This window comes from Neoarius graeffei, chromosome 2 (assembly GCF_027579695.1).
Source record: "Neoarius graeffei isolate fNeoGra1 chromosome 2, fNeoGra1.pri, whole genome shotgun sequence".
Classification (NCBI taxonomy): domain Eukaryota; kingdom Metazoa; phylum Chordata; class Actinopteri; order Siluriformes; family Ariidae; genus Neoarius; species Neoarius graeffei.
The window spans coordinates 17767225-17782553 of record NC_083570.1 but is presented as its reverse complement, the minus strand read 5'-3'; the positions used below and the strand labels follow the sequence as shown (position 1 = coordinate 17782553).

At 43.3% G+C, this 15329-nt stretch overlaps 1 protein-coding gene across 1 annotated transcript in view; it reads left to right on the top strand.

Annotated features, from left to right (window-relative positions):
* prkg3 (protein kinase cGMP-dependent 3) overlaps positions 1-15054 on the top strand; it is a 54097-nt gene extending 39043 nt beyond the window's left edge. The window contains exons 16-21 of the mRNA XM_060913936.1: positions 63-204; positions 1585-1748; positions 2299-2415; positions 3285-3347; positions 3492-3567; positions 14968-15054. Of these exons, the coding sequence (XP_060769919.1) occupies positions 63-204; positions 1585-1748; positions 2299-2415; positions 3285-3347; positions 3492-3567; positions 14968-15054 (649 nt within the window). The remainder of the gene's footprint in view (positions 1-62; positions 205-1584; positions 1749-2298; positions 2416-3284; positions 3348-3491; positions 3568-14967) is intronic.
* The last annotated feature ends 275 nt before the right edge of the window (positions 15055-15329 follow it).

The following is a 15329-nucleotide window of genomic DNA, read 5'->3' as shown; positions in this document are numbered from 1 at the left end:
TCTATACTGTATAGTGTTAAAGTGTTACACAGCAGCTTCATGTCTGTGTGTGTGTGTTGCAGACACCGTTTTGAAGAGGACATAACTGTATTCATAGCAGCATGTGTAGTTGAGGCTTACGCCTACCTCCATAAGAAAGATATCATGTATCGAGACCTGAAGCCAGAGAACCTCATGCTGGACTCCATGGGATACATCAAACTAGTAAAGAACTCTGATTTATTCAACAGAAATTCCAATATCACAGACCATCTCTTTTCATTTTATAGCACTGTTATTGTGACAAGTCTTCAAAATGTTATTAACCAATGTGTTATTAGCAATATGCACATGTTCCTAGACATACAAAATGCATTTCCCATCTTTGATGGTTCTCCTTAAAGCAAATATGACCAAATTATGACTAAAATTACTGGAGGTTTTGGATTTAAAAGGACGTTTTGTGTCATTTTTATTACCTCAACCAACTTTGTTGAAGAAGGTTATGTTTTCGCATCTGCTTGTTTGCCTGTTCCCAACGTAACTCAAAAAGTAGTGAATGGATTTGGGTGAAATTTGGTGGAAAGGTGGGCCATGTGTCAAGGAACAATTGATTATATTTTGATGCAAATCCAGGTAAATATGTATGTGGAGCCAGGATTCAGATATGTTTGCAGATCTCTGATTTTTTTTGTCTTTTTCAAATGTAACTCAAAAAGTACTGAACGGATTTGGATGACATTTGGTGGAAAGGTGGGCCATGGGTCAAGGAACAATGGATTAGATTTTGATGCAAATACAGATATGTATGTGGATCCAGGATCTGGATATGTTTGTAGATCTAGGATTTTTTTGCCTTTTTCCAACTTAGCTCAAAAATTAGTGAACGGATTTGTATGACATTTGGTGGAGAGGTGGGCCATGGACCAAGGAACAATTGATTAGATTTTGATGCAAATCTGCATATGTATATAGATCCAGGATCCGGATGTGTTTGCAGATCTAGGATTTTTTTTGGTCTTTTTCCAACATAACATAAAAAGTAGTCAACAGATTTGGGTGAAATTTGGTGGAAAGGTGGGCCATGGACCAATGAACAATTGATTCGATTTTGATGCAAATCCAGATATGTATGTGGATCCAAGACCCGGATATGTTTGCAGATATCTGATTTTTTTGTCTTTTTCCAACATAACTCAAAAAGTAGAGAGCGGATTTGGGTGAAATTTTGTGAAAAGGTGGGCCATGGGCCAAGGAACAATTGAATAGATTTTGATGCATATCTGGCTATGTATGTGGATCCAGGATCCAGATATGTACACAGATCCAGGATTTTTTTTTTGTCTGTTCCCAACGTAACTCAAAAAGTAGTGAATGGATTTGGATGAAATTTAGTGGACAGCTTTAGTATTATCCGAGGTTCAAATGATTTGATTTGGACATTGATAATGTGTGGCATGCCGGAAGTATGCCTTCTACTCTACCAAGAGCCCTTCTAGTTCCACCCTCAGCTCAAAATAATATGGACTGAGCTAAGTTGCTAGTTTATATGTGTTTTTGACCATTCAATAGAATATACATCTCTCTCTCTCTCTCTCTCTCTAGGTGGATTTTGGTTTTGCTAAGAAGCTCCAGCGAGGACAGAAGACATATTCTTTCTGTGGAACTCCAGAGTACATGGCTCCAGAGATTATTCAGAATCAAGGCCATGACTTTGCTGCTGATTTCTGGTCTCTAGGCGTTCTGGTCTATGAGCTCCTGGTAGGCAGGTAGGATCGAAATGAACCAGAACATGCCATCATAACTGGTCGTTAAACATGTACAGATGTACAGAAACATGTGTAGATACACAATTGCCCTTAGACTTTCATTAGATGCTCTATGTATGCTTTTTTTTTTTTTTATAAAAATCTGTCTCATACCTCAGTCTCCAGTTGCTCAAGCTGCCTTGATCAGAATTCTATTCAATAAATATGACTTTCTGTCTTGAAATCTGCATGATCATGCCGTCAAACTGTTTTGAAGACAGTTCTGATCCCCACCTTGCATCATGGTGTAAGAAATAATTTTGTTTTAATTGTTATTAATGAATGTAACTTAATTATAGTAGGCATTGTTTTGCAATAGAATGATTGACAGGCACCTAGCATCATGAGCTTGTTAACTAACATTAGCGCTGTATTTGAGATATCACACTTGGAACAAACTTGAATTATGAGTCATGAATCTTTTCTAAGGAACAAAATATTCGAATCCAGATCGAAGCAAATCTATTTTTCTTCTTTTTTTCTCTACTGTATGTGTGTGTATGTGTTTAAGCCCACCTTTTTCAAGCTCAGAGCCACAGAACATCTATGCCAAGATATTGGATGGTGTGATAAAGTATCCCCCGCACATGGGAGAGGCTGCCAGATCTCTTATTAGCAAACTGTGCAGGTAAATGCCAAACTCTTTGATGTGACTTCACTTTGGAAAATGAGATTATGGGGTTGGAAAAAAAACAAACAGCTTTTTCTTTTTGCTAAAAAGTGTGTACCTTCCAAAAATAAATTAGAAACCAATTTTAGGCCACACCAATTTAATTAGTTGGTTCTCGGATTTTTTCAGGAAAAATATGAAGCGAGCGGATGAAATAAAAATAAAATTAAAAAAATGCTCTAATGGTAAAATTAGCGGTGGAAATAGACCAAACAATACAGGCAAACCAGTAAACAGAATTTCAACATACCTGTCAAAGATTTTACGGTTCTATTCACTGAATATCCTAACAATCACAAACACAGGCTTTGCAGGACTCCCCTCCACAGGCATGTTTTTTCCTCAAGTCTTTATCGAAAGTGAAAGGGGCGATTTGATTGGTTTTCAACGTCACGTGACCTCACATCACGTGACCTTTTCTGTTGGCGGGAGTTTGATTTTGATTTTATTTATTTTTTTCATTTTGCATTTTCTTCAAGCAACGATTCCGAGAACCAACTTATTGAATTGGTGTGACCTTAGATAAAATTGTAGGAAGAAGAAAGAAAGAAAGAAAGAAAGAAAGAAAGAAAGAAAGAAAGAAATCTATCTATCTATCTATCTATCTATCTATCTATCTATCTATCTATCTATCTATCTATCTATCTATCTATCTATCCATCTATCCATCCATCCATCCATCCATCCATCTATCTATTTACTTTCATCAATTCCTTCATTTATTATTAATTTATTCATTTAAAATTATGAATTCAAGCTGTTTTGTTGTTGTTATTGACTTTTGTAAGAATTGAGTTTTTAAAACTATTTATGCTTCATTGTTTTAGACCACGCACGGGTCAAAGGTTAGGAAACACCAAAAATGGAATCAAAGATGTCCGTAGTCACAGGTACACATACGCACATCCACATCCATCTATTCATATATAGCGCACGATAAATCAGGATATTATTGTGTTATTATACTATTAATGTAACAGCACTTTATATACAGTGCAGATGTTATCACCTTACACATTCTTTTGTTCCATCAGGTGGTTTAACAACATGAACTGGCACAAACTGAGGATGAGACAAATCAATGCTCCAACAGTTAAACTCATCAGAAAGGTCAGTCCTGAAAAACATGAATTCCCTGACTACCGTGTAAGGATGCAAGGAGTAAAACACTTGGGGGTATGCTGTCACAGGAAAATAATCAGTAACGGTGGTGTGATGAATATTATTCGCAATCAATTCCCTTCTGACTTCTGAGATCAGGGAAAGCAGCATGCACTTGTGGCCTTCTTTACATTGAACCCTGGTTGCTGCACAAGTGTGCATCACTTACAGCGCCCTCCACAATTATTGTCACCCCTCGTTAAGATATGTTCTTAGGCTTCGAATAAATTCATTTTTTAAAACAATATAGGACAACAATGCAAAGAAAGAGAAAAATCCAACCTTTAATTCAAGTGCATTTAATCAGTGGGAAAAAATCCCACATTAAGAAATAATTATTTTATATGAAATCATGTGTGACAATTATTGGCACCCCGATGTTAATACTTTGTACAACTCCCTTTTGCGAACAAGACAGCACTTAATATTCTCCTATAACATTTCACAAGATTGGAGAATACAGAGAGAGGGATATTCAACCATTCCTCTTTGCACAATATCTCTAAATCACCCAGAGTCCTGGGTCCTCTCCTATGCACTCTCCTCTTCAGCTCACCCCACAGGTTTTCAATTGGGCTGAGGTCTGGGGACTGAGATGGCCATGGGAGGAGCTTGATTTTGTGTCTGGTGAACCGTGTAGATCTGGCCACATGTTTAGGGTCATTATCTTGCTGAAAGACCCAGTGATGACCCATCTTCAGCTTTTGGGCAGAGGCCACCAGATTTTGATTTAAAATGTCCTGGTATTTCAAAGAGTTCATGATGCCACGCACCCTAACAAGGTTCCTGGGGCCTTTGGAAGAGAAACAGGCCCACAGCATCACCGATTCTCCCCCATACTTCACAGTGGGCATGAGTTGCTTTTCCGCATACTCATCTTTTGTGATGTATTAGAGTGTTTGTTGCCAAAAAGCTCTATCTTAGTCTCATCTGACCAAAGCACACGGTCCCAGTTGATGTCCCAGTACCGCTTAGCGAACTCCAGATGTTTATGCTTGTAAGTGAGAAAAGGCTTTTTCTGTGCATGCCTCCCAAACAGCTTGTTGGCATGTAGATAGCGCCTGATGGTTGTTATGGAGACTTTGTGATCCCAAGATGCTACTCTTTGATGCAATTCTCTAACAGTGAGCTTTGGAGAACTTTTTACTTCTCTAACCATCCTCCTCACTGTGCGTGGTGGCAAGATAAACTTGCATCCTCGTCCAGGCTTGTTTGCCACTGTTCCAGTTGTTTTAAACTTCTTGATGATTCCTGACTGTAGATATGGGCAGGTGTAGGCGAGTGGCTATTTTCTTGTAGCCATTGTCTGACTTATGAAGGTCAACACACATCTGCCTTACTTGAATGGTGTGTTCTCTTGTCTTTCCCATGTTGAAGAGTGGATAAGAGAAATAGGCCTCTGTGTCACATCATATTTATACCCCAGGGAAACAGGATGTGATGAATTACTAATTAAAGGTTCCTAGATATTCTGATCAACTTTATAAACTACAGTAGAAATGACAGAAATGCTTCAATTACATTTATTTTCTAGGAATTGTTATGGGTGCCAATAATTGTGGAACAGGTGATTTTATGAAAAATAATTATTTCTTAGTCAGGGATTTTTTTTAATTCACTTGAGTTAAGGGTTACATTTTTCTACAATTTTCAGTGTGAGATTAGGCTTCTGCAATAAAAATTGAATTTATTTTATGGCTTTTTAACACATCTTAACCAGGGGTGCCAATAATTGTGGAGATCGATATATATATATATATATATATATATATATATATATATATATATATATATATAATATCTCATCTCATCTCATCTTCTTCCACTTATCCGGAGCCGGGTCGCAGAGGCAGCAGTCTGAGCATGGAAGAACCAAACTTCCCTCTCCCCAGACACCTCGGCCAGCTCCTCGGGAAGAACACCCAGGCGCTCCCAGGCCAGCCAAGAGACATAGTCCCTCCAGTGTGTCCTGGGTCTTCCCCGGGGCCTCCTCCTGGGGGGACATGCCTGGAACACCTCCCCAGGGAGGCGTCCAGGAGGCATCCGAAAGAGATGCCCGAGCCACCTCAGCTGATTCCTCTCAATGTGGAGGAGCAGTGGCTCTACTCCGAACTCCTCCTGAGTGATAGGGTGAGAAGCACAATCTCTAAGGGAGCGCCCAGCCACCCTGTGAAGGAAACTCATTTTGGCCGCTTGTATCCGCGATCTTGTTCTTTCGGTCATTACCCAAAACTCATGACCATAGGTGAGAGTTGGAACGTAGATCGACCGGTAAATCGAGAGCTTCGCCTTTGGCTCAGCTCCTTCTTCACCACGACGGACCGGTAAAGCGACTGCATCACTGCGGAGGCTGCACTGATCCGCCTGTCGATCTCACGCTCCATCCTTCCCTCACTCGTGAACAAGATCCCGAGATACTTAAACTCCTCCAGTTGAGGCAGGACTTCTCCACCAACCCGGAGAGGGCAAGCCACCCTTTTCCAGTCAAGAACCATGGCCTCGGACTTGGAGGTGCTGATTCTCATCCCAGCCGCTTCACACTCGACTGCAAACTGCCCCAGTGCATGCTGAAGGTCCTGGTTTGAAGAAGCCAACAGGACAACATCATCCGCAAAAAGCAGAGATGAAATCCTGTGGTTCCCAAGCAGGACTCCCTCCGGCCCCTGGCTGCACCTAGAAATCTCATCTCATTATCTCTAGCCACTTTATCCTGTTCTACAGGGTCGCAGGCAAGCTGGAGCCTATCCCAGCTGACTACGGGCGAAAGGCAGGGTACACCCTGGACAAGTCGCCAGGTCATCACAGGGCCGACACATAGACACAGACAACCATTCACACTCACATTCACACCTACGGTCAATTTAGAGTCACCAGTTAACCTAACCTGCATGTCTTTGGACTGTGGGGGAAACTGGAGCACCCAGAGGAAACCCATGCGGACACGGGGAGAACATGCAAACTCCGCACAGAAAGGCCCTCGCCGGCCACGGGGCTCGAACCCAGGACCTTCTTGCTGTGAGGCGACAGTGCTAACCACTACACCACTGTGCCGCCCACCTAGAAATTCTGTTCATAAAAATTATGAACACAACCGGTGACAAAGGGCAGCCCTGCCGGAGTCCAACATGCACTGGGAACAGGTCTGACTTACTGCCAGCAATGCGAACCAGACTCCTGCTCTGTTCGTACAGGGATTGAACAGCCCTTAGCAAAGAGCCCCGAACCCCATACTCCTGAAGCACCCCCCACAGAATACCATGAGGGACACAGTCAAATGCCTTCTCCAGATCCACAAAGCACATGTGGACTGGTTGGGCAAACTCCCATGAACCCTCGATCACCCTATGAAGGGTATAGAGCTGGTCCAGTGTTCCACGACCATGACGAAAACCGCATTGTTCCTCCTGGATCCGAGGTTGACTATCGGCTGAATTCTCCTCTCCAGTACTCTGGAGTAAACCTTCCCGGGGAGGCTGAGAAGTGTGATTCCCCTATAATTGGAGCACACTCTCTGGTCCCCTTTCTTGAAAAGAGGGACCACCACCCCGGTCTGTCACTCCAGAGGCACTGTCCCCAACCACCACGTGGTGTTGCAGAGGCGTGTCAGCCAAGACAGCCCCACAACATCCAGAGACTTGAGGTACTCAGGGCGGATCTCATCCACCTCTGGTGTCTTGCCACCGAGGAGCTTGCAAACCACCTCAATGACTTTGGCTTGGGTAATGGACGAGTCCACCTCTGAGTCATCAGCCTCCACTTCCTCAATGGAAGACGTGATGTGGGATTGAGGAGATCCTCGAATTATTCCTTCCACCGCCCAACAATATCCCCAGTTGAGGTCAACAGCTCCCCACCTGCACTGTAAACAGTGTTGGCAGAGTACTGCTTCCCCCTCCTGAGGCGCCAGACGGCTTGCCAGAATTTCTTCGAGGCCAACCAATAATCCTCCTCCATGGCCTCACCGAACTCCTCCCAGTTCCGAGTTTTTGCCTCCGCAACTGCCCGAGCTGCGGCACACCTGGCCTGCCGATACCCGTCAGCTGCCTCAGGAGTCCCAGAGGCCAACATGGCCTAATAGGACTCCTTCTTCAGCTTGATGACATCCCTTACTTCTGGTGTCCACCACCGGGTTTGGGGATTGCCGCCCCGACAGGCACCGGAGACCTTGCGGCCACAGCTCCGAACAGCCACGTCAAAAATGGAGGCAGAGAACATGGTCCACTCAGACTCAATGTCCCCCCCCCCTCCCTCGGGAACTGGGAGAAGCTCTCCCGGAGGTGGGAGTTAAAGACCTCCCTGACAGAGTGCTCAGCCAGATGTTCCCAGCAGACCCTCACCATACATTTGGGCCTGCCAGGTCTGTCCAGCTTCCTCCTCCGCCAGCGGATCCAACTCACCACCAGGTGGTGATCAGTTGACAGCTCAGCCCCTCTCTTCACCCGAGTGTCCAAGACATAGGGCCGGAGATCAGATGAAACGACAACAAAGTCAATCATCGACCTCCGACCTAAGGTGTCCTGGTGCCACGTGCACTTATGGACACCCCTATGCTCGAACATGGTGTTTGTTATGGACAAACCATGACTAGCACAGAAGTCCAATAACAAAACACCACTCGGGTTCAGATCGGCGAGGCCATTCCTCCCAATCACGCCCCTCCAGGTGTCACTGTCATCGCCCACATGAGCGTTGAAGTCCCCCAGTAGAACAATGGAGTCCCCAGTCTGAGCATCTCTCAGTACCTCTCCCAGGGACTCCAAGAAGGCTAAATACTCTATACTGCTATTCGGCCCATAGGCACAAACAACAGCAAGAGCCCTCTCCCTGACCCGAAGGCGCAGAGAGGCAACCCTCTCGTTCACTGGGGTAAACTCCAACACATGGCGGCTGAGCTGTGGAGCTATAAGCAAGCCACACCAGCCAGCTGCCGCTCACCGTGGGTGACTCCAGAGAAGTGGAGAGTCCAGTCCCTCTCGAGGAGCTGGGTTCCGGAGCCCAAGCTGTGCGTAGAGGTGAGCCTGACTATCTCTAGCTGGTACCTCTCAACCTCCCGCACAAGCTCAGGCTCTTTCCCCCGCAGCGAAGTGACATTCCCTGTCCCAACAGCTAGCCACTGTGTTTGGGGATCAGGTCATCGAGGCCCCTGCCTTCGACTGCTGCCCAATCCACACTGCACCGGCCCCCTACTACTACCTCTGTGGGTGGTGAACCCACAGGAGGTCAGACCCACGTCACTGCTTTGGGCTGAGCCCGGCCGGGCCCTGTGGGCAAAGGCCTGGCCACCAGGCACTCGCATACAAGCCCCAACCCCGGGCCTGGCTCCAGGGTGGGGCCCCGGCTGCACCGTACCGGGCGACGTCACGGTTCTTGTTTTATAAATTTCCATAAGGGGTTTGGTGAACTGCTCTTGGTCTGGCCTGTCACCTTGGACCTGTTTGCCTTGGGAGACCCTAACAGGGGTGTAATACCCCGACAACATAGCTCCTAGGATCATTCAAGCACACAAACCCCTCCACCACAATCAGGTGGCAGTTCTAGGAGGGGATATATATATATATATATAAAAAAAAAAAATCTCCTTCTCACCCCCGGCGGGGGGGGTGGTATCCATGTCATCCTCAAGCTCTGGTCCTCTACCAGAGGCCTGGGAGTTTGAGGGTTCTGCGCAGTATCTTCGATGTTCCTAGGACTGCGCTCTTCTGGACTGAGGCTTCAGATGTTGTTCCTGGGATTTGCTGGAGCCACTCTCCCAGTTTGGGGGTTACTGCCCCAAGTGCCCCCACTACCACGGGGACCACGCAACCCTTGACCTTCCACATCCGTTCCAGCTGCTCTTTCAACCCTTGATACTTCTCAAGTTTCTCATGTTCCTTCTTCCTGATGTTGGCGTCAGCTGGGATCGCCACATCTATCACCACCACCCTCTTCTGCTGTATATATATATATATACATACACAGTGGGGCAAAAAATTATTTAGTCAGTCACCAATTGTGCAAGTTCTCCCACTTAAAAAGATGAGAGAGGCCTGTAATTTTCATCATAGGTATACCTCAACTATGAGAGACAAAATAAGAAAAAAAAATCCAGAAAATCACATTGTCTGATTTTTAAAGAATTTATTTGCAAATTATGGTGGAAAATAAGTATTTGGTCAATAACAAAAGTTCATCTCAATACTTTGTTATATATCCTTTGTTGGCAATGACAGAGGTCAAACATTTTCTGTAAGTCTTCACAAGGTTTTCACACACTGTTGCTGGTATTTTGGCCCATTCCTCCATGCAGATCTCCTCTAGAGCAGTGATGTTTTGGGGCTGTCGCTGGGCAACACAGACTTTCAACTCCCTCCAAAGATTTTCTATGGGGTTGAGATCTGGAGACTGGCTAGGCCACTCCAGGACCTTGAAATGCTTCTTACGAAGCCACTCCTTCACTGCCCGGGCAGTGTGTTTGGGATCATTGTCATGCTGAAAGACCCAGCCACATTTCATCTTCAATGCCCTTGCTGATGGAAGGAGGTTTTCACTCAAAATCTCACGATACATGGCCCCATTCATTCTTTCCTTTACACAGATCAGTCATCCTGGTCCCTTTGCAGAAAAACAGCCCCAAAGCATGATGTTTCCACCCCCATGCTTCACAGTAGGTATGGTGTTCTTTGGATGCAACTCAGCATTCTTTCTCCTCCAAACACAAGAAGTTGAGTTTTTACCAAAAAGTTCTATTTTGGTTTCATCTGACCATATGACATTCTCCCAATCCTCTTCTGGATCATCCAAATGCTCTCTAGCAAACTTCAGACGGGCCTGGACATGTACTGGCCTAAGCAGGGGGACACGTCTGGCACTGCAGGATTTGAGTCCCTGGTGGCGTAGTGTGTTACTGATGGTAGCCTTTGTTACTTTGGTCCCAGCTCTCTGCAGGTCATTCACTAGGTCCCCCCATGTGGTTCTGGGATTTTTGCTCACCGTTCTTGTGATCATTTTGACCCCATGGGGTGAGATCTTGCATGGAGCCCCAGATCGAGGGAGATTATCAGTGGTCTTGTATGTCTTCCATTTTCTAATAATTGCTCCCACAGTTGATTTCTTCACACCAAGCTGCTTACCTATTGCAGATTCAGTCTTCCCAGCCTGGTGCAGGTCTACAATTTTGTTTCTGGTGTCCTTTGACAGCTCTTTGGTCTTGGCCATAGTGGAGTTTGGAGTGTGACTGTTTGAGGTTGTGGACAGGTGTCTTTTATACTGATAACGAGTTCAAACAGGTGCCATTAATACAGGTAACGAGTGGAGGACAGAGGAGCCTCTTAAAGAAGTTGTTACAGGTCTGTGAGAGCCAGAAATCTTGCTTGTTTGTAGGTGACCAAATACTTATTTTACTGAGGAATTTACCAATTAATTCATTAAAAATCCTACAATGTGATTTCCTGGATTCTTTCCCCTCATTCTGTCTCTCATAGTTGAAGTGTACCTATGATGAAAATTACAGGCCTCTCTCATCTTTTTAAGTGGGAGAACTTGCACAATTCGTGGCTGACTAAATACTTTTTTGTCCCACTGTGTGTGTATATATATATATATATATATATATATATATATATATATATATGAAAGTTTGTGAACCCTTTAGAATTTTCTATATTTCTGCATAAATATGACCTAAAACATCAGATTTTCACACAAGTCTTAAAAGTAGATAAAGAGAACCCAGTTAAACAAATGAGACAAAAATATTATACTTGGTCATTTATTTATTGAGGAAAATGATCCAATATTACATATCTGTGAGTGACAAAAGTATGTGAACCTTTGTTTTCAGTATCTGGTGTAACCCCCTCGTGCAGCAATAACTGCAACTAAATGCTTCTGGTAACTGTTGATCAGTCCTGCACACTGGCTTGGAGGAATTTTAGCCCATTCCTCCGTACAGAACAGCTTCAACTCTGGGATGTTGGTGGGTTTCCTCACATGAACTGCTCACTTCAGGTCCTTCCACAACATTTTGATTGGATTAAGGTCAGGACTTTGACTTGGCCATTCCAAAACATTAACTTTATTCTTCTTTAACCATTCTTTGGTAGAACGACTTGTGTGCTTAGGGTCATTGTCTTGCTGCATGACCCACCTTCTCTTGAGATTCAGTTCATGGACAGATGTCCTGACATTTTCCTTTAGAATTTGCTGGTATAAATCAGGATTCATTGTTTCATCAATGATAGCAAGCCGTCCTGGACCAGAAGCAGCAAAACAGGCCCAAACCATGACACTACCACCACCATGTTTCACAGATGGGATAAGGTTCTTATGCTGGAATGCAGTGTTTTCCTTTCTCCGAATATAACGCTTCTCATTTAAACCAAAAAGTTCTATTTTGGTCTCATCTGTCCACAAAACATCTTTCCAATAGCCTTCTGGCTTGTCCACGTGATCTTTAGCAAACTGGAGACGAGCAGCAATGTTCTTTTTGGAGAGCAGTGGCTTTCTCCTTGCAACCCTGTCATGCACACCATTGTCGTTCAGTGTTCTCCTGATGGTGGACTCATGAACATTAACATTAGCCAATGTGAGAGAGGCCTTCAGTTGCTTAGAAGTTACCCTGGGGTACTTTGTGACCTCGCCGACTATTACACGCCTTGCTCTTGGAGTGGTCTTTGTTGGTCAACCACTCCTGTGGAGGGAACAATGGTCTTGAATTTCCTCTATTTGTACACAATCTGTTTGACTGTGGATTGGTGGAGTCCAAACTCTTCAGAGATGGTTTTGTAACCTTTTTCAGCTTGATGAGCATCAGCAACACTTTTTCTGAGGTCCTCAGAAATCTCCTTTGTTCGTGCCATGATACACTTCCACAAACATGTTGTGAAGATCAGACTTTGTTAGAGCCCTGTTCTTTAAATAAAACAGGGTGCCCACTCACACCTGATTGTCATCCCATTGATTGAAAACACCTGACTCTAATTTCACCTTCAAATGAACTGCTAATCCTAGAGTTTCACATACTTTTGCCACTCACAGATGTGTAATATTGGATCATTTTCCTCAATAAATAAATGACCAAGTATAATATTTTTGTCTCATTTGTTTAACTGGGTTCTCTTTATCTCCTTTTAGGACTTGTGTGAAAATCTGATGATGTTTTAGGTCCTATTTATGCAGAAATATAGAAAATTCTAAGGCCCACTTTACACGGGGATGGTCTGAAACAAAAACGCAAAAGTCCGTTTTCATTCTCACTTTTTTCCGCATCTACACGACCGTTTTCAAGGAGGAAATCTGCGTCTATACGGTGACGCATAAATGTGTGGAATTCAATTGGATGTGCATGCCAGGCGGCTAGGTGGTGCTGTGAAAGACCTCCGCTATGTCTGTACGCATGTGCAACGTCTTCCTTCTTGTCTGATCTGCACATCTGCGCTGCGAAAACTTTGACTACTCTGGCTATGGTAAGTAAGAAAGTAAGTAAAAAAGTAAGAGCATGCTATACCCGCCTCTGTTCATTAACGGTATATGTGCAGATTCGGTATAGATGTTCGAAGGACTCCTGGACGTTTATTAAAGCTGCCAGAGCAGCTTGAAGGTCCGTTGGATCGATGTAATCAGACATGCTCTTACTTTTTTACTTACTTTCTTACTTCCCAGGCTGGCATGTACAGTATATGACATATGTATGACGTAAACGCGTACCCGACGTGAGCAGATCCGAGCAGAGTTTCGCGTATTGGGTAGTTTAGACGGATATGCAACAGGGGCTGTTTTTAACTTATCCACTCTGGAAGGCGTTTTCAATTTTTTCCGTTTTTCAGCCTCGGAAACGCCGTCCCCGTGTAGACGAAAGGCACTTCCGATAAAATATTTAGTCATTTTTACCCGACAGCGTCCTCGTGTAAACAGGCCCTAAAGGGTTCACAATCTTTCAAGCACCACTGTATGTAAAAAATGCTACTTCTTCATCCCTTAGCCTGAGAGAAATGACTCATATGTTGTTTTAATCCTATTTTAACTTTAAAAAATCCTTGCAAAACATTTCACCTTCTCCTTTGTTATACATCACCGCAATTAATTAAGGCAGAGCTAATTAAGAGTGCATGGGCTGTCAAAGTGATGCCAGAATGTTTTTCCTGACACAACAAATAACAGCAGATGGTTTGCAGCTTCTTTTGACCTGTACAGAAATCCAGCGAAGGCCAACAAAGCAACACTGCTAACTTTCACTGATGATCAGCAGCATATGCTTTCAAGCTCAAAGTTAATAACATTATAAAACAAAAAAAAAACCCAAACATTTTGTTCCTACCTTGAGGCTAAACGCTGATTGGCACTAGAGAAAATACACTGTCATTACTCCACTAGGAATTTAAAATGAGACCATTAGGAGCATTTAAAAAACAGATACAACAAGGATTTATTTAGGATCAATAACAGATTAGTGTCAGAACGCAAACCTATGCAAGTAAACCATATTTTTTTACGGTTTCAAAAAAGGCTACTATTTTTGGTATGTTAAAATTTTGAGAAATAGAACCGAATAAATTCATTACAAAATATTGCAGGCAGGTCCAAACAATGATAATAACCACATGAGTGGTATTTAAAAACCAAACAGTCTGACAAACATTTCAAATTGTGATGAAAGATGAACTGGAGTGATGTAGCTGAGGTTGAGGAACTGTCAGAACCAGAATTCCCACACTTGATATTTTCCAGTTTTTCCAGAAAGAAACATACGCATCATTAACAAAAATATTTTTAGGCCACGCCTACTTGAGATTGAAATCTGAATGCAAAAACATATATGAATATTTTCGCTCTAAACAGAATATACTAGATAAAGGTATTGCGATGCATTCACTGTGCAATTGGTCAGAAGGACGCATGTAACAACACACATTGTGTAATGATAAATCGCAATACAAATTCATGATGATTCGAATCGACGAAATAAAAAATGAATAGTGATTATTTTCAGGCTGCATAATCTGTTAGATTTTCCTAGCGGTAGTTGTGTTGTTTAGGTAGCATGCCGCAATAATGTCAACAGCACATGACTTTGTCATAGGCGGAAGTAACACAGCTCTAATGCTGTGACAACACATCAAAAACAGATCTAAAATGTGAAAGAGCTGTTGTGTGATTGTGGGAATAGATTTACCCAGAAATCAGAGCTCTCTTTTTACAGACTATTGAAAGCTAAAGAAAAGAGATGCAAATGGAGGTAGTACAAAGATTTATAAAAGTTTATTAAGAAAAGGCATATTTGTTTAGTAACCTTTTTCATGTATCGTAACTTTTTTCAAAGTCGGACATGTCTCATAATAATGCACAAGCCTGAGTTGTGTGTTTCTTTCTCAGGGTCCCTGCTACATCAACTTTGACCGTTTCCCCTTCGATCAGACCCTCTCCGAGGAGGAATTCTCTGGGTGGGATCGAGATTTCTAAGCGTTGTCGAGTTTCAGGGCCTGCGTACACTCTTCCTCAGAACAAACATCTGTGGACTTCTTCTTTTTGCTGTGTGTTCCATCCTGAACATGGAAAAATGGAAAATGATTCAGTATTAAAAAAGAAAAACCGAATGGACCATCTGATAGCTATGGAGCTTAGTGCCTGTGTGGAGATGTTAATCAAAGATACAGAACATTACCTGGGTGTAGAGACTGATAATATATATTATACTATGTGATGGAGTGTTTCTTCCCCTGTGTGTATGTGTGTAT